Below are 19,862 nucleotides of genomic sequence, written 5' to 3' on the forward strand. Positions count from 1 at the left end.
CCCCAGAGCAACTGCGGAGGCACAGATAGAAAAGACTGTGCTTTTGCTTAATGCTCACTTGAAATAGGAAAAGCATAAGAACTTCCCATTGTAGAATTTGGTGGGGTATGTATTTAGGTCTTAAATTTTCAGAAGTGGGTAACTTTGGCTTCACTCTTGCATATAATACCAGAAATCTTTGGATTCCTGGGTCTTCTTCAAATGCCACCTCTGCAAACTCAGCAGAGATGTTACCAGTTCTCCCTGAATCATAACAAAGTCAAGCTCATTAAAGTTTAGGCAAATAGCACTCTGTGTTTTCTGAAATTTGGAGAGGAAATAGGCAGGCAGATTCTCCTTCACAATATGGATTTTAAAAATAATTCTTAGGTGTATTTTTTCCTAAGACTTCTCTCTTTATGTTAATGCTGATCTCTCTTCAGGAGTATAAAAGTATACTACTAGGCTTCACACTAAGTGAAAGATACCTATGGATCCCTTCAATCCTAGAGAGATCTGATTTAAGAAATTGCACAAAGCATAAATCATTTAATTAGGTCCATTTTAATAAAGGGTATAGGAGTTTACAACTCAAAACAATTCATAAAACCTATCAGATACATACGATAAATCACACCAAGAGTGCAATAACATCAATCCAATGGTCTGCAAATAAGAGGTATCGCAAACATTGTTAAGATTGACTTTCATGTTTTTTCCCCCTCCTTTCTCTTGTTCACAGCCCAAGATTATGTGTACATTGTTTTCCGAGGCCTGATGACCTCAATATTCCTTCTGGCTGGGGAGACCTCCTCATTCAGTCCATTCCAAATAGTCAGCAGAGGGAGTTCACCTCTTCTCCACGGAATGAGCATGGTCCTTATCCTTTATTATTTGGTTTCTATCTCCTAACAAATGACATTAAATGTTCCCTCATTCAAAACATCTTGTGGGCCTTGTGGTGTTCTGGTCACTGCTACCCTCCCAGTGCCACACATGAGCCCTCAGGGTGAGCCCTACAGAGTTTCATCCTTGTGGATAAGAAGATGTGTACTTGGGAACAAGGCTAAAGCCATGGCCGATTTCCCCAACCTTTTATCGAGAGGAACTCCAGCTGTAACTTTGAGAGTTTTTGGCAAAAGGAACCAAATTTACTCATGCCAAATACCTATGGTCAACTTCTCAGTACTCTTTGGATGCCTTTATTAGGAGAGCTTGAATTAACACCATGGAAGAAAGCATGATGAATGAGCACACACACAGACACACAAACACATATACCCCATTCACACTCAAACAGGAATCTCCAGTAGACTCAAAGAATACAGCTGGTTTGCCATTTCAGAGTGAAAGGCTGCACTGTCTCACCCTGCCCCCAAAGTCTAACCTATCCTACTTTAACTGGTATAAATGGGTAAAAACTATTTCTGCAATTCCTTGCTAAAAGGAATCAAATGGATCCCTTTAACATGTACATATAGTTCCATTATAAAGCAATGCAGGTAACACTAACTTGATTTCAAGAACATTGTCAAAATCGGGGCACACATCCTTCTGTTAGAAATGGCCGGGCGCGGTGGCTCAAGCCTGTAATCCCAGCACTTTGGGAGGCCGAGACGGGCGGATCACGAGGTCAGGAGATCGAAACCATCCTGGCTAACTCGGTGAAACCCCGTCTCTACTAAAAAAAATACAAAAAAATTAGCCGGGCGTGGTGGCGGCGCCTGTAGTCCCAGCTACTCGGGAGGCTGAGGCAGGAGAATGGCGAGAACCCGGGAGGCGGAGCTTGCAGTGAGCTGAGATCCGGCCACTGCACTCCAGCCTGGGCGACAGAGCGAGACTCCGTCTCAAAAAAAAAAAAAAAAAAAAAAAAAAGAAATGGCTGGGAGACAGCTGAGAATAAATTTATGGAATTACAAATTATGGGAATACTAGACTAAGTCAAGAATGGTTAACATGTAGCCATTTTTGCCAGCTATTCTAGAGTTCCTTCACACATAAACTTGATGCTACATTCCGGGAGAGGTACCTCCGGGTTGTCACTACAGAGTAAGGCTGGGGTCCTGCCAACCTTCCTTCATCCTTCTTCTAGTTCATAATAGGGAAGGTGAGCCATTTCATTCATTCATGATTTGTTTTGTTTTTTTTTTGAGACAGAGTCTGGCTCTGTTGCCTGGGCTGGAGTGCAGTGACACGATCTTGGCTTACTGCAACATCTGCCTCCCATGCTCAAGTCATCCTCCCATCTAAGCCTCCCAAGTAGCTGGGACTACAGGTGTGCACCACCATGCCTGGCTAATTTTTGTATTTTTCGAAGAGACGAGGTTTTGCCATGTGGCCCAGGCTGGTCTTGAACTCGTGAGCTCAAGCGATCTGCCCACCTCAGCCTCCCAGAGTGCTGGGATTACAGGTGCGAGCCACCACACCCCATCCATTTCATTCTTATTTGGTGAGACCGTCACAGTCTTGGCTGAAACTTAAGAAGAAAGCAACTAAAGTTAACATGATCATTCATCATGCACTTATTGATATGCTCAAAATAGGGGAATGTCAAGTAAGGAAATGAAGTGGGGACAGGAGCAAGGGAGGTAAGTCAGGAAGACTTCCAGGGACTTGAACAAAAACAATTCCCAACCACATACTACTTTTTCTTTTCAAGCATTTTGAAACTCTTCTTTTCCTTTCTTGATGTTTTCAGTAACAAATTTGCAAGTGTTCTTGGTGGTTAAAAAAACAAAACAAAACTACAAGTATCAGCTGAGAAACAAAGAAAAAACTAAGAATTTAAATTAGATGATTCCATTTAAAGTTTTCAGTGTTTACTCCTTCAGGTGGAATTGGAACATTAGAATTCAGGGGTGGTTTGGACATTAACAAGGTACTCCTGCCTCCTCAGAAGCTACGGTCTTTTCTGCAGCTCTCTTATGTACTTCTCATCAAAATAATTTCAGTCCCACATTTCTCGGATAAAACCACATCTGTGTTTTTATCCAGCAACCATTTCACAGTTGACTGGCATATGTTCTCCAATTTCAATTCTGAACACACAACAGGGAATCACACTTTTCTTTATTAAAGTTACCCAAATGATTTTAAGTTGTATTCTTCCTGCTAGAGAATTGAGGAGCATCCTTCTCTAATTTCCTATAATAAAATTTCCTATGTGATATACTGCATATATATTATATCTGATATATGTTTCGATTATTTTTCTTTATGGAAGCAAATACAGAATTTCAATTGTCAGATCACTCTGATGATTATAATCTGCTTTCATTATGCATCAGTGAAATGTCCACCAAGTAGTTGAAAACACTGATATACATGTATTCTAAAACTTACTAAATAAATAATGGGCCAGTAAGATACCAGTATCTTTCTAGAACATTTAGAAAGAGATCTTAGTTGCCAGAGAAAACTCAGATACAACATGGGCCTGTAAACACATACACTCTAGTCTATAAATATGACACTTTTCAACTCAATAATAAGTGGGCCCAAAACAATATAGGGTGTATGACCTAGACTCCCTAGGTGCTGCTCAGCAGCTGCCCCAGCATCAAATTGTGTTCATCCCATTTTCTAATCTAACCAGGCACTTGGAACTAAAAGGCTGTGTGTGAGCCCAAGAAAATGATATATTAAATATTTTTCACCACATATGACATCATTAATTCAATACTGCCTGCTAGTCAATTAATGTGGATTCTTTTGGGGTTCATCAATGCATGTGTGGCTTGATGGTTTATGAATAAATATATTCTGGCTCAATGCTTTCCACTGAAATGAAAGGTCACAAGTTCTATGTTCCCTATTAAATGTGTGAAGCAAAAACACAACAAACGAAAACAACAAAGTACAGTCATTTGATTATATACAGTCATGTGCTGCATAACAACGATTCCATCAATGATGGACCACATATACCATGATGGTCCCATATGATTACACCATATTTTTACTGTACCTTTTCTATGTCTAAAATGTTTGGATACAGAAATACCATTGTGTTACAACTGCCTACAGTATTCAGTACAGTAACATGCTGTACAGGTTTGTAGCCCAGGAGCAATAGGCTACACCATATAGCCTAGGTGGGTAGAGGCCGTACCATCTAGGTTTGTGTTAAATACGCTCTGTGACGTTCACACAATGACAAAATAACCTAAGGATGCATTTCTCTGAATGTTTCCCTCATCATTAAGCGGGGCATGATTGTATTTTTTTTCTCTTTAAGGAAATAAGACCCTACTGTAATACAAGTCGGCAGAATCTAACAGCTACTAATAATTAATATAATCCACAAGTCAAAATTTTTTCATGCATCACCAAAAAAAAAAGTAATTTGTATGTGTTTGCATCCATTTCTGTATTCAAAGAAGGTATGTAGAGTCTCCACCCATCATGTCGCCAGTGACTTTTTTTTTTTTTTTGAGACGGAGTCTCGCTCTGTCCTCCGGGCTGGAGTGCAGTGGCCAGATCTCGGCTCACTGCAAGCTCCGCCACCTGGGTTCACGCCATTCTCCTGCCTCAGCCTCCCGAGTAGCTGGACTACAGGCGCCCGCCACCTCGCCCGGCTAGTTTTTTGTATTTTTTACTAGAGACGGGGTTTCACCGTGTTAGCCAGGATGGTCTCGATCTCCTGACCTCGTGATCCACCCGTTTGGGCCTCCCAAAGTGCTGGGATTACAGGCTTGAGCCACCGCGCCCGGCCCAATTTTTTTTTTTTTTTTTTTTTGAGACAGAGTTTTGCTCTTGTCACCCAGGCTGGAGTGCAATGACACAATCTTGGCTCACTGCAAACTCTGCCTCCCCAGTTCAAGCAATTCTCCTGCCTCAGCCTCCTTAGTAACTGGAACGACAGGCATGTGCCACCATGCGTGGCTACTTTTTGTATTTTTAGTAGAGACAGGGTTTCACCATGTTGGCCAGGATGGTCTCAAAAACTCCTAACCTCAAGTGATCCACCCACCTCAGCCTCCCAAAGTGCTGGGATTACAGGCGAGAGCCACTGTGCCTGGCCTCCAGTGAAAAATTTAAAAAGGATACAAGCTCATGCTCGACAAAGTATTCAATTATGCAGTAAAATCACCATGATTTTATTCTGATTTGCACCTTGGGAATTAAAATAGTCACTTGATTAGAAGGGAATTATCAAATAACCAAAGGAAAAACATTTTGCTGGGCTGTTACAGAGATAATTAGAATGACCTCGTACTTTAAGAATTTCTGGGCCAGGTACGGTGGCTCACGCCTATAATCCCAGCACTTTGGGAAGCCAAGGTGGGCAGATCGGGAGGTCAAGAGTTCGAGACCATCCTGGCCAACATGGTGAAACCTCGTCTCTAGTAAAAATACAAAAATTAGCCAGGCGTGGTGGTGTGTGCCTGTAATCCCAGCTACTCAGGAGGCTGAGGCAGAATCGCTTGAACTCGGAAGGTGGAGGTTGCAGTGAGCCGAGATTGCGCCACTGCACTCCAGCCTGAGCGACAGAGCAAGACACCATCTTGAAACAAAAAAAAAAAAAAGAATTTCTGAGTTGGGGTGAGAAATATCCCTGAATATTTCTAGTCTCTTAGCTCATGTTTTTGAGAGCTTCACTTGATAATGACCATGGGAAGAATCTGGGGTGCAAAGTTCCATGTGCATTAGCCAAAATTATTCATTCAACTAGAAAGACAATTTTGCATCCACTAATACACAAAAATCAGAAATGAGAATTGGGAAAAAGCATATTCTTAGAATAAACATTTAGCATCCACCAAAGTGAAAGACATAGGTGTATGGTACAATTGGGACCTTAGCTGGAAAACCAAACCTTGGCACAGTGCCAATTATTTATCTTTTAATCTGGACATTTAAAATAGGTAGAGACCAACCAAAAAAGGAAAAAGTGTTGAAAAGTAGCTGCTCATATTTTACTGCCAATATTGCTCAACTTTAAAGAATATCACACCTAATTAACCACAATACAATTGGGCATTCAGACTTGATTCTTAGATGAATTTCCAATAATTTTTAAATCATTGATCTGGCTTGGTAAATAACTCTCCAAACTTCTACAGCTAATGGAAAAATCACTTAACCTTTGCTAGAAGTGACAGAAAGCATTCAAGTTGAAACCTAATGCAGCAGTTCTTTCCATTAAGTTGAACCGCCTTAGCAGAAATCTTCCCATTGAGATACAGCCTTTATTTTTATTATTACATTTTTGGAGACAGGGTCTCACTCTGTTATCCAGGCTGGACTCACGACTCACTGCAGCCTCGAACTCCTGGGTTCAACTGATCATTCCAGCTCAGCCTCCTGAGTAGCTACAGGCATATGTCACCATACCCAGCTAATTTTTTTATTATTTTATTTTTCAGACTCGCTCTGTTGCCCAGGCCGGAGTGCAGTGGTGCAATCTCGGCTCACTGCAACCTTTGCCTGCTGGGTTCAAGCAATTCTCCTGCCTCGGCCTCCTGAGTAGCTGGGACTACAGGTGTGCACCACCACATCCAGCTAATTTTTTGTATTTTTAGTAGAGACGGGATTTCACCATGTTGGCCAGGCTGGTCTCAAACTCCTGACCTTGTGATCGGCCCACCTTGGTCTCCCAAAGTGCTGGGATTACAGGCATGAGTCACTGTGCCCAGCCTATTTTTTTTTTTTTTTGTAGGGACAGGGTCTCGCTGTGTTGCCAGAGTTGGTCTTGAACTTCCTGGGCTCAAGTGATCCTCCCGCCTCAGCCTTCCAAAATGCTGGGATTACAGGTGTGTGGCACCGCACCTGGCCAGCTTTATTTTAAGGCACTAATAATAAAGGGTATGAAAAAAGCTAGGAATAAGTCAGATCTTTCCAGAAACAAAAGACAGTTTAAAAAAAAAAAAAAAAATCAGTTAACCTGTCTGGCCTATTTCAACATCTAAAGAGGACAGAGAACGTAAAAGTTTTCATGCCTCCATGACTCGGGTCTTTTCCATCCTCCCAAACACTTATTCCCATGTCTCAGATTTACGTTTCCTCAAAGGGCAGCAGAGATTTGGAAACAACAACAACACAACAAAACAACCCGAAACAAGCAAGCCTAGTTTGTAGCCTCGTCTTGCGATGGATGAATTCCCTAATGCTGGCATTTAGCCCACATACTCAGAGGCTGGAACTGTAACAAGGTGTTCTTTTCTAGTGCTGTGAGGGGAAAATGTATACGGAACATTAATTTTTCACAATCAGGTAAATATAATTTGTTAATAGCAAAACAGGAAATTCTGGAGAGAAAAAAAGATGACTGTGAAACATCAGTTCCAGCAGGATTTTCCTACACCTTCCAATGTATTCCATTTTGCCATGAGAAGAAAACTAACTAAATAAAATGGGGTTCAAGTCAGTTAGGTGAGCAAACACCAAAACACGAGTGATTTGATTGTGGAGGCAGGCATGATGGGGCAGGATTTCCCTCAAGTAGAAATGCTTCCTGTGCACACACACGCATACATGCACACACAAACCTGTACACTCATACTAATTTCAAAAGCATGGATGTGCGGACAGCCCCGCCAGCATGACTAGATAATGAGGCGTTATCCCATCTGCCTGTGTCTCTACATAGGCTCTGACGTACATTCCACACCCACAGACACCCATGCACAAGGGCCAGTCTGGCTCGCACACAGACTGAGAAACAGATCCAGACTCCTAGAGCTTCTGCTTCCACAGGAATGATTAGTAACTGCAGGATTATACTTCCTGTTGATGTGCAGGGTTTTCATCTTGCTCTTCTTTCCAGACATCTCCCCTTTCCAGGAGCACTAAATCTTAATTTAGTGGAGGGACTAATCTTGATTCTTCGGCGGGCATGACTTAGAACAGGAGCTACAGGAATTAAAACTAGCAACAATAGGGTCCCTTTGGGATTGGGGTGAAGAAGTATTTCAGGATTTAAACAGTTTCCGGGGGTGGGGGGAAGCAGAGTTCTTGGTGGAAGTGGATGACCTCTGTGAAGGATATGAAAATGCCTACAAGTCCAGAAATCAATATAAACAAACTAACGACAACAACAAAAAGAACATAACTTAAAGGGGCTTCAACTAAATATCACTGCAACTGAGTTTGTTGACTCAAGAAATTCTGCTCTGACGCAGGGAATTGAAAGATAAGAACTGATAATATTTCTTCTTCGGAAGGCTCAGCTGGGAGTGCCGTGGCAGGTATTGAGGGTGGGACAGAGACAGAGGCTTGAGGCTCAGGTTTTGCTCCTAGGGTTTCTTGCCTGATTTTGAAGGGAAGGGTGCTAAAGCAAATGGATCAGCAGCTGGCAGCTCCGTAGTCCTGGAAGAAAGAGATGTGATAGAAACAGACCCAGCTATTGACTGCTTGTTGGTCTGTGAAACAATTTTGTAGGCAGCAATGGGCTGGGCTTCTGGACTTGGCTCATCTTCTGGGCTATAGTGACGGGAATACTTGGACAAGGACTGGGGGCGGAATGGTTTGCCAGCCACGGGGCCTGAGACAGCTTCCTTCTGGAGCTGAGGTCCTTTGTTTCTGTCATTAGGATGACCCCCAGATTCCAGGCAGGATCCCCTGGGAGAGATGCTGTCCAGATGGTCTGCTGCTTGCACAGAATGGGAGAGGAGGTTAGACGGTTGCACAAAACCAGCTGTGGAATACTGCGCTTGGACAGAGGTGTACACAGCTCTCTCACGGCCCGAGGGCACGGGGATGTCACCTGTCTGACCGAGGAGACCGGTCTGTGCAGGTAGCTCCTGGGAGGTGCTCTGGATAACTGTTAACTCCTCCATGCTTTTCTTCTTAGTGAAAGGAGCTCTCAAAAACACGTCCGACTCCTCTGGCTGGGAAGGAGCCACACTGCTCTTGGAGACAAAGGGGGCTTTGGAGAAAATGTCCATGTCATCATTTGGAACCCTTGAGCTCCTAAAGGGAGCTATGGCAAAAACATCTGGCTCACCGAGCCCATCAGTGGCTGGCTGTGTGAGGGCTTGAAACTGGTTCTTTCTTCCACCTTGCACTGTCTTTGCTTGCTCAGTAGAGACCTCTGGTGGAGCGAATGGAACGGCTCCTCCCAGCTTCCCCTGGGGGGGCCTGCAGCTCTCATCTTCTTCTTCAGACTCCATAAGGAGAGGCCGAGACCCACTGCAGTCCAGCATATCTCCTTCAAGGTCAGTCCCTTCCTCTTCGCTACTGTGGAATGAGCTGTTGCTTGAAGGGCCATCTCTGGCCAAGTAGTCAGATTCTAAGTTGTTCTGAGTCTTTATGCCAGGTACTCTGGAGGGGTCTGGATACAGGGGAAGGCCTTTAACGCCCAGTGATTCTTTAAAGTGCTCTACAGTTATTACAGGACAGGGACTGGACTCTCTCTGGAGACCTAGAAAAGCATAAAATGCAGAATTAATGTGTAGGTCAATTCAACTCTATTTGGAACATTTAATGGTCAACCCGCGGCAAAAACATTGTGGGACTAAATAATAGATGTTGAAAATGCAAAAGGAAAAACATAAAAATAAAAGTCAGGCAAGGAAACTGCACACAAACTGGAACACAACCAACCACTGTCTCACGTTTTGGAACATGATAGGCACGACGTACAGGAAAGGAGATGAAGATGTTAGGCACACAGACATTCAGCGTTAACTATGCAATGCTCCTACACACAGGGCCAGGCACGGACACCTGCTCTACCTGGCACTGGCTCATTATGGAATGAAAACAAACCCAGTCATTCATCTCCACATATACCATGACAGTTTTGGATTATGTAGAAACACTGTCTGGGGATGACTCAATTCAGAATCTGGCATGTGGCCATCTGCGCCACATGCAGAGGGACAAACTCTGAAAAGAAGCAGAATGTGGCTGCTTGATAAATGCAAGTTTACTTGATGACTTACGTCATAAGCACTACTCAAAGAGCACAAGAGTGCCCAAAATATTAATACTGAAGGTACCTTCTGAGGGGAACATACAGCATCAAAATCAGACCAAATAAATCACCTTCAGCTGGAGTTGCCCCAGAATTTTGTTTTCAGTCTTCTAAGTTCATAAAGAGCTCCTCTGCTTAAATGAATCTGTCATAAAGTTATTTAAGCAGAAGGAGTAAAATGCATGGGTCATTACAGAAGCATTAGCAAACTCCAATATACTAGTCTATTTCTATCTAGGTAGAGGTGCCTCAGGGTGCTCTGGCTTTTAAAATCAAATAGACAATGATCAGAATGCAAGAGAGCTTACCTTCCAAGAAACATTAGCAGGTTAGAAGTATGTCATTGGGCACATGTTAGCAAGAGGGCAGGAAAAAGGCATATGTAACTAAGCAAGAAGAATCCAGAGAAAAGGTGGCTGGGGGTAAAGGTATCATGTCACCATGGGCTCAGTAAAGAGATACTACTGGAGTTGCCCAGCCCACCAGGATAAGAATATTAGATACAATGATTTGGAGCCATAGATGACCCAGAACCTCTGTAGAGATGGAACTCAATGATCCCCTTCCCATACTGACCCTCTCCCCTCCTATGCAAAGCATTAGCTAGCAGAAATTTCTGCCAAAAATTATCCCCTGCTAAAGTTTCTGCTTGAATTAAGCACACAGACCACAGGAGAAGAGGCATTAAAATCAGTTTATTGGGAAACCAGTCACTTCAGAGACATTACATTGTAAAGAGAATGTAGAGAGAGGTCTGAACATTTTATAAGATACTGTACAAAAATACTGTTTCTCTGAATCCTGTAACTTTTTAGCAGTGCTTCTTTTTAAACAGTTCTGACCTTAAATATTGTTTTCAGAAACAAAACAAAAATGTGTTTGTCCTCCATTTTTATTTTCCTTTCTAACAGTTTGAATGCATTCAGTGAATTCCAGATTGGAGCGTTAAGTTAAATTCTGTACTGGTGCCAAATGGCTTTCTGAATAGTATTTGAAGAATAAGATTTTGAAGAGAATAAATTTTTCCTTGCATTATAATTCTAATATGTGCAGTTACATGGTGATATGAAAGCATCAGCAGGAAATAAACAGAATACCTTCTCCCTTGCAATTTATGTGGACAGACATAATCCTAGTTTCTCAGGCAAGTATACTGATACTAGATTTGTCTCAGTGATACCAAGATGATAATTTCTGGGAGGAAATTCAAATAAAAGGGAGAAAAAGAAGTTTTCCAAAATAAGGTTTGCAGAGCCTTAAAGAAGGACAAGAGGGCCCTAAAACTCCTTGAACCACCTTCCTCACATAGTATCCGTTGGACAAAGTTTTCAGTTGCCAAAACAAAAGCACAATTTCTCATCTTCCAAAACTACCTTGAAAGTTAATGTTATTAAGCTTGTTCTGCAGGAGAGCAAAATATCTCTTAGGAAAAAAAAATGGAAAACTTAGGCAAGCCAAGGACCAACTCTGGCATCATACAGGTCAATAATCCAATGAACATTAGTTTGAACAGAATCAGTGCTTTTTGGAAATTTAAACTGAATTCAGTCAAAACAATTTGTGCACAGAGACTGGCAAAAAGCAGCTATCTATTGAACCAGGGGCACTTTGGATGCCTGAAGTGCTAGATTACGTTTTGAGAACTGGGAAGTACCAAGGGGTGTGTGTGTGCCCATATCCAGAGTTGGAGAGGATGGAAGAACATGTCTAACCAAATCAAAATTATTTGTTAAACAGTGGGTTTTTGGTCAAGAACCCACTTGGAAAACCTTCCAACTCAGAGCATATTCTATGACCTTCATGATGAGTAATGGGAAAATCAGACTTAAAATTCCAACAACTTTGAATAATTTACAAAAACAGTCACAAAAACACCAGAATATCAAGTTTGAAGGGAAAATTAGTCTCCTGTCCTTCAAAACAAGGACGAGAGCTATTTCCTCTCTTTCTTTCAGCATCAACAGGCTTTGCAGGAAAGTAAACGTGTATTTAAAGGGTTCTCTTGAGAAGGCCAAGTCCCTTAACCTTTCTGTTCTTGTTAGAGGAGGTATGGTGTGGCCGAGGCGGACAGCAATCACACTTTGCAACTCTCCGAGCCTGGCACTCTGAAGGGCAAAGAAATGCCAGAGAATATGGGGGAAACCCAGACCTCCACATTCCCTTAAGGAATTCTGGTGGTGGTAGCACCAGAAACAAGGTAGTCAAGAGAAGGAGAAATTCCAAATAGAAACAGAAGGTAACTATTAAATCTTGTTGGCAGATCAAAGTCTTTGAGTACGTGAACGTGTTCTTACAGGGAAAATGTGTTTTCAGGATGAACAGTTCCTTTATATGAAGGTAGCATTGTGCCAACAAGGAAATGTGTTTGAAGCAGTCTCTCTACTAGCATTGAAGGATTTATACTAACCTAACCACATGCCTTGGCCCAGTTCCTTTGGTAACCAATGGCATGTCACAGCAGATACCCTGTGGCCACAGAGCTCAGTAAACACTGCCTGTTGCACCTCAGGGGCTATAAAGCCCAGGGCCTGGCTTCATAGTCTGCACAGGGTCTTACTTACCATGGAGCCTAAGGTAGGGTTTTGTTATAATTCCCTCAAACTGGGTCATGCCTCTTTTTATTTTGGTTTCACACATAAAATTAAGCAAGAAGTCAACACACACTTCTTTTTCTTGCTCTGATGTAGGACTGTGTGCCAGGTTAGGGATGTTGACACGTTCAATATGGGTAAGTCCATATCAGTCTATTTTGAGGCTCCAAATTATGTAGATTTCAGCAAGAACTCACATGCTTCAGGGAAGAGGAGTTCCTAAAATACCTGATGACTTGGCAACTATCCTCACCAGCTCCCTATTCACTTCCAAAGCAACCCAAAGTGCTGAATCATTTAGGATGGGTTTCCCCTGGAAATTCCATCTGACTGACATAGTGAAGGTCATCAGAATGCTCCCTACAGAATCAAAGTCTGAAGACTTAAATGTCAGGCTGGATATTCCTTAATGAAATACATCACGCTCAACCGGAAGTTTACTTTTCCTCCTACCAAAATCTGAAATAACAGTTACAGGGAGTATCAAAGATATAATTCTTGCCAAAAACAGAAAATGAAGACTTGGAGTATTGAGAAGAAGCCTTCTCATATATTGTTAGTAAACAGAAAGCAAACTATCCCTTCACAAGAACTTGGAAATGCAGCAGCAATTGAAACTTAAAATCTCAGAACCAAACTAGGGAAATCAAGAGACGTACATCAAACTAATAATTACCATGACCTTCTAGCTCACATAATAAAATTAAGCATTTGGTTCCACCATATATTGGGTAGCTGCGTTAAAACCCACGACTGGGAAATGAGGGACCTGATGGAAGCCAAAAATGGCCAGCTGTGCCTCTCAGGCCAATGAGGCAATTAAATGAGTGAGCTTTCTCATTGGGGATAAAATTAATCTTGCCAACGCAAAATGTTTAATTACGTTGGCCCAGGCCGGGCGCGGTGGCTCAAGCCTGTAATCCCAGCACTTTGGGAGGCTGAGACGGGCGGATCACGAGGTCAGGAGACCGAGACCATCCTGGCTAACACGGTGAAACCCCGTCTCTACTAAAAAATACAAAAAAAAAAAAAAAAAAAAAAAAAAAAAAAAAGAGGCCGGGCACGGTGGCTCAAGCCTGTAATCCCAGCACTTTGGGAGGCCGAGACGGGCGGATCACGAGGTCAGGAGATCAAGACCATCCTGGCTAACACAGTGAAACCCCGTCTCTGCTAAAAAATACAAAAAACTAGCCGGGCGAGGTGGTGGGTGCCTGTAGTCCCAACTACTCGGGAGGCTGAGGCAGGAGAATGGCGTAAACCCGGGAGGCGGAGCTTGCAGTGAGCTGAGATCCAGCCACTGCACTCCAGCCTGGGTGGCAGAGCCGACTCTGTCTCAAAAAAAAAAAAAGAAAAAAAAAGTTGGCCTGGGTATATTAGGGATTAAGTTAGAGGAGGAAGCTGCAAGTCTGTTCTCCATTTTACAACCCTGTGTCTGGACATATCCAGCGTAGGCTGGCAGGCGTCTTATTCTCCTTGACCACAGGGGTTTTATTCTCTCGGGTAGCCATGATTCATTAATATGTCCTCAGTGTGTAGCTATACTTTTCCTGTGCCCAGGTACTTATTGTCACTCAATACTGTGATTAAATCCTTTCTGCAAAAAAGTGGGTTTTCAGCCCAGGAAAAGAGCAACTTATTTTATTTACATCTCTAAACATCATTCTCCCATTGGAACAGATAAAAGTCTTTATTTTCCCTGTATGTTTACATAAGAAATTTCTTTACAGACTTTTTTTTTTTTATACAATACTTGTGCAGCAATGTTCAAATTTCACATTTTTACTGTGTATCTTCATGTACAACTGTCTGCTTTGTCATCTTGGGAAGGACGGGTTAAAGACCTATGATAAATACACATCCACATGGCAAAGGAGAGTGCAATAGGGCAGAGTAGAATACTCACAGGAAAAGAGTAAATTCAGGACACTATATGAAAGTGTGAACCAAGAAAGTGTCTTTCATTCTAGCAACTACCACCATTTGGTAACTTCTTTGTATAGGTTAGCATTACCCAAGGAGCCTCCCTATCCCATATTAATGAAAGGAAATCTGGGAGAAGCAAAAGAGTTTTCTTGTTATAGATTTTCTGGGACTCATTCTGATTTAAGAAACCTAAGCACGTCCAACTTCAGAAACATTACTAGTGTGGAAAAAGAAAAGGCTGACTTTGTGTTGATAAAATTATAGCCTTTAGAGAGGAATAAAAGAGAGCGTTGCAGTATCTGGAGTGTTTCAGGAAAGATTCCATTCTAAATATTCATGTGATAGTCTTTCTGTTCTGCCAGGCAGCCTCTAATTTGCTTAACCCAGCACACTGGGCAATCCTGTCATTTTCATCCCAAAGCTCAAAGTTAGTGGCTATGGGAGCCTGATAATCTTACAGACTGAGAAGGTTAAGGACTCTGGGAAATCACAGAAAAATCTTATCACGAGAGACTGTATTTTGACCCAAGGTATCTATAGCATGTATTTATTCAGCTGAGTGCAGATCCCTACACATCATAGGCTGTCAGCCCCAGAGATCCCTTCATTCCCATAGCACTGCCGAAGGCAGAACTATTCCTGACCTGGGGAAGGTTATATTGGTTGATCAATTATCTGTCAGGAGAGTAGGAAATAAGTATTCAAAACAAACAAAAATATTAATAACAAAACAAATATTACATCTTGAGAAAAGTAGGTTCGTTTCTTGAGTTTGTTTTTCCCACAAGTATTAGCAATCCAAGTCCTGTAATTCTAATTCAGGAAAAGTAAAGTCCAATATCAAATAACACTGAACAAAGTGACAACTTCTTTCAGAGGTGTTTTAATACCCATATCTTTCCATTTTTTAAACCATTCTAAAGACTAGGGAATCACAGAAGTTTCCTTATTCAGAATATTAAAGAAATTAAGTCTTAGTCATGTTCACTTTCTATTATAAGGTCCTCTGAGAATTTTTTGTGGATTATTCTTTTTTACCGTCTTCAACAGTAACCATTCTTCATCTTACAGGGTTGAATTTGCTTTCTGGAAATGGTTAAATGTTACTCAGAACCAAGAGTAATAGAAAAGGTAGATAAAGAATGAATATACTTTCAGATGCTTTCTCAAAGTTATACTAATTAAATAATATAACTGATTTTCTTATACCTTATTACCTTCCTTGATATTATTTCTAAGGAGAGGAGTTTCAAAAATAACTTTAAGGATGGCAGCATCATTAGAATAAGTATTAACTTCTTAAGTAAAACTAGATGACATTGAAGGGAACAACACTTAATTAGATGTCAAAATTCTGATATGTCTGCTAAAGAAATCATTAATTATGACAATTATAATCATACTTAGAAGTGTCCACTTAAGCCTTATCTCCTCTGAGGTATGTATTTTTGAAAACACTGGGACTCATTTGAATGTTGTAAAGGGAAAAATCAATTTGTGATGTTTTCTGCTATAGTTATTCCTCTTACATAGCTGGAATAAAAGCAGATCAGAAACATATGCTTATAGTATTTGCCCGTTTTAAACTGGTAGATCCCTGATTATACATTTAAAAAGAAATCTTCTGATACCATTTTATTAGAATAGGTAGGTGTGTGTGGACGCATGTGTTTCTGTAATACTTAAAAAGGAAAATCTCTAAGACTATGATTTAGGCTTCTATTCAGATATCAAGAGAAAGCAAGTTAGTAAAAGCCCATTATAATTCTTTAAAATGTAAACACTGCTGCCATAATAGCAGGAACTACAGAAGATAACTGAAGAACATCAGGATTATATAAATCCTTCATAGCCCTTCTAAACATAATAATATATACTTAGGTCCCTATACTTCTATAATCTTAAAGACCATCTAGTCCAAACCCATTGTATAACTCTAAGGAACAGCAGCTCTGAGAGGTGAAGTGCCTGCTGAAGGTCACTCAGCCAGTGGCTGGCAAGGGCCAGGATGAGATCCCAGGTGGCCTGTCCTGCCCAGGCCTCTTCTCCCCCGACCCTGTTCAATCCAGCTCAGGTCCCACACCTGTAAAATGAAGAGGATGGTGGACTAGAGGATGGTCTCAAAGGTCCCTTAGTAGCTCAGGCTATGATTCCACAGGTACTAGGACACTATGCTCAACTCAAAGAAACTCTTTTAGCTCAGGGATGATGCTCTAAACCAAGGAAGGCTCCGTTTACCAAAGCACTCATATGTGTTCCTTTACAGAAAAACAGTTCTCCCCTTTGAGGAGGCCTTACTCTAAATAAGCCCAAGATGATTTCTTGTCATTATCTCCCTCAGGCTTCTACTACCGTCTCTGGCTTCTAGTCTGCTCATTTTCATTAACTGCCTCCATTAAGCTTTACTGAGCCAAATGACTAGATAATATATCTCAATGTAATCATGGGTAATGCATGAAAAGAACAATTTAGAGATACCTAATTTCTAAACTGTATTCTTCATAGTTTCAATTAAATTGAGAAACTAGATATTTCATATTTCTAACATGTATATATGAAAAAAATCAAATATGAAAACATAGAACTCAAACATTATTCTTATTTAAAAATAAACATTTCCTTCATTAATTCATACATTCTTTCTATGTCCAGGAAAGAGAATACAATTCTGACCTGCAGCAATTTTCCTATCCATAAAGGGGTAAACCAAGTCCTATTTTCACTGCTATCCAACCACAGAGACCCCTTCGTGGATATCTTTTGCTTTTTAATCCTCGGCAGGAAGCTTGTGCCTCTCTCAGTTTTAGAAATGATCTGTTATCATCTAGAGGCCTTTACCTAGCTCATCTTGTTTCAGCCAGCACGGGAAGTATTCATAGACAGAAGGAAGGCTGGAAGATTCAGACTTTTCCTCCAATGCCTTTCAAAGGCTGCTCGCACATTCCTAGGGTCAAACCTTGCCCTCCAGAATGCAGTGTTTTATACTGTTGTGACTGTTAAACCTTTTCCCCTCTTAAAGTGCAAACATGAGGAAGAAGAAACAAAAGTACTAGATAGCAAAACAAGCAAATGGACTTGGAATTTTATTTGTACAAATCTGATTAACTGAGAGTTTCCCTTTTGATGATGGACAATGGCACTAGAGGAAGAGAACAAGACTGGGGTTCTCTGTGCCCACTTCTTTTCAAAAGGGTGATGTTATAAAAGTGTTTTCCACATAAGGAAATAAAATACACTTTAATGAGTAAGTGGTGAGTAAGTGATAATACAGAGGGTGACCATGAGGCATGTTGTCATGTTAGTGCAGGGGCCTTTATTTATTTTATGAACAATATCCTAAAGTTAATAAAGAACTATGCTTTGTTTTATAATTATTTTTTTAATCTAGGAAGCCAAGGAAAACCAACTGAACATATTCCATTGGCTGCAGCCTTCAATTTAAACATCAGAAAGAAAGGTAAGCCGGGCGCACCCAGATTGTGTCCAGCTTGTCAGCACACTTATTTCCGATTATCTGAAAATAAACAACATGCGTATTCTAGAGACAGAGGACCTGCTGAAAGCTTATAGCAACACACAAGTCTATTCAAAATGATTCCATATGTTACACTGTAGGATTGCTGTGTAGTTATACAAGGGGAAGAGATCAAAACCCTGTACAGACACCTGATATCAGACTTGAAATGCCAAGTGGAAACAGAACTATTCAGCATCTTCATTTATACACAATTTACAATATTTGATTCAAAATAAAAATCACAAGAAAAATACATCTGTTTCTGCTACAATTCCTTCCCCTCCCCATCCTCCCCCCACCCCCGCCCCAGTGAAAAGTCTTCTAATAAAAGGTATCATATTACCACCACTGTCTTGTTTTGGTCTAATTCTGAGATCCCACTTGGAACAGTTAACATGAAAAGGAATGGCAATACTTGGGATTTATATAACGTACACATTTTATCCAAGGATCTCAAGTACTTGCAGTCACGTCTCCAGATCTGAGAAATCACGGTTCAATGGAAGCCAGAAAGCTGGACGAATGCTGGGCAGGTTGCATGGGGTGTAAAATCCCTTGGCTAAGTCTATGATCAAACAAGGTCAAAGTTGATTGGCTAGAGCTGGGCTCAATTTCTCTTCTCAAATGTATACTACCAGTCAGTAAGTTTTACCCTTTCTTAAACCACACACCCATCTCCAGGCTAATGCCTAGAGTTAAGACCAACTGAAGTAGCCATGTCCTCATGATAATGCATCAGGATAAAAAGCAAAAACAGGGAAATACATTCATCAGCATCTGGCCAAAGGAGACAGGGGTTGGGAGAATTGATTTGGGAGGCCATTCCTAGCAAGAACGAGACAAAAATGTCAATTCACTAGTTTCAGTTACAGTTAAGCTTTTGGTGGAGTCGATTCCAGCAGAGGTGAAGCTCATGGCATCTAGCGCTTGATTTAAGATAATGCTATTGAAGAAGGGTAATGAGAAAACACAGCAAACTAACAAGGAGGAACTGGCCAAGGAATATCTGGAGGGCCAAAGTGATTTTCTTTCCTTATCATTTCTACAGGAGAAGGCAAGGGGTAGGAGAAAAGGGCTGGAGGGCCCCTTATTTGTAGATTTTTTTTAAAAAAATCATTTTTTTCATAACTCCGTAATGAAAATGTATTTTACGGTATGAAGGTTACAGAACTGCATCTGCTACTGGGTCACGGCTACAGGTCTATGAGCTGATCCACCAGCAGTAAAGACCTGGCTAGGTTGGGAAGACTGGACTCAGAGCTCCCACTGCTGTTTCTAGAGTGCCCACCTGGAAGTGGAGAGATAGGAATTCAGTACAAAACATAGAGGGTTAAGGTTTAGATGTGCAGAGCAAGCAAAGAAGAAAAACCAAACCAAAACCAAAACCAAAAACAAAAACAAAAAAATCAAACCCTAGAGAAGCAATAGTTTACATTTGCAAACCCTTACATGTTGATTTTGAAACACATACGTTAGCTGTCCACCACCTCCCACCAAAAGCTCAGGCACTCTGTGCACACCACAGTATAGGCAGGACATCTTGCAAAGAGTCCTTGCAAAAGTATTTTCAAATCAATACTTTTTTTTGGTTGAGAATTGCTGGCTATATACTAACTTCCTGATAATATCAAGCCATTTCCCTTTGACAAAATAAAAATCAATAATTTTTGCTTTGGGGAGAAACTAGTTATTAAGATACTGCAATACGAACATGCTTTAAAAAATAAATAGATGGTCCTATGGCAGTTTAGTGTTTTATGGCATGTTCAAATGATTTTCATCCATCAAAGTTGAAAAAGGATGCTCCATGAATGTCAGAAAGATGTGAATGATACCAAAACACAGCTGTTAATCTCTTTGGGAAAAATATTTATTACTGATTATTCTAATCATGATAAAAAATGTGATGTGCTTTTGATATATACCTTCAGGT

The 19,862-nt window shown here is 41.0% G+C and overlaps 1 protein-coding gene across 14 annotated transcripts in view; it reads right to left on the reverse strand.

The window, feature by feature from the left end:
- Positions 1-524: 524 nt before the first annotated feature.
- AAK1 (AP2 associated kinase 1) overlaps positions 525-19,862 on the reverse strand; it is a 184,650-nt gene continuing 165,312 nt past the window's right edge. For 11 of the 14 annotated variants that reach the window (XM_007970351.3, XM_007970350.3, XM_007970356.3 and 8 more), the window contains one exon: positions 525-9,343. In XM_007970351.3, coding sequence (XP_007968542.3) covers positions 8,217-9,343 — 1,127 coding nt within the window. In that variant the 3' untranslated portion in view covers positions 525-8,216. Of the gene's footprint in view, positions 9,344-10,719; positions 16,496-18,234; positions 19,218-19,862 lie in introns of those variants that run through there. The other 3 variants (XM_007970362.3, XM_007970361.3, XM_073023051.1) reach the window with 2 other exon arrangements.

Source organism: Chlorocebus sabaeus, chromosome 14 (genome assembly GCF_047675955.1).
Source record: "Chlorocebus sabaeus isolate Y175 chromosome 14, mChlSab1.0.hap1, whole genome shotgun sequence".
NCBI classification, from domain to species: domain Eukaryota; kingdom Metazoa; phylum Chordata; class Mammalia; order Primates; family Cercopithecidae; genus Chlorocebus; species Chlorocebus sabaeus.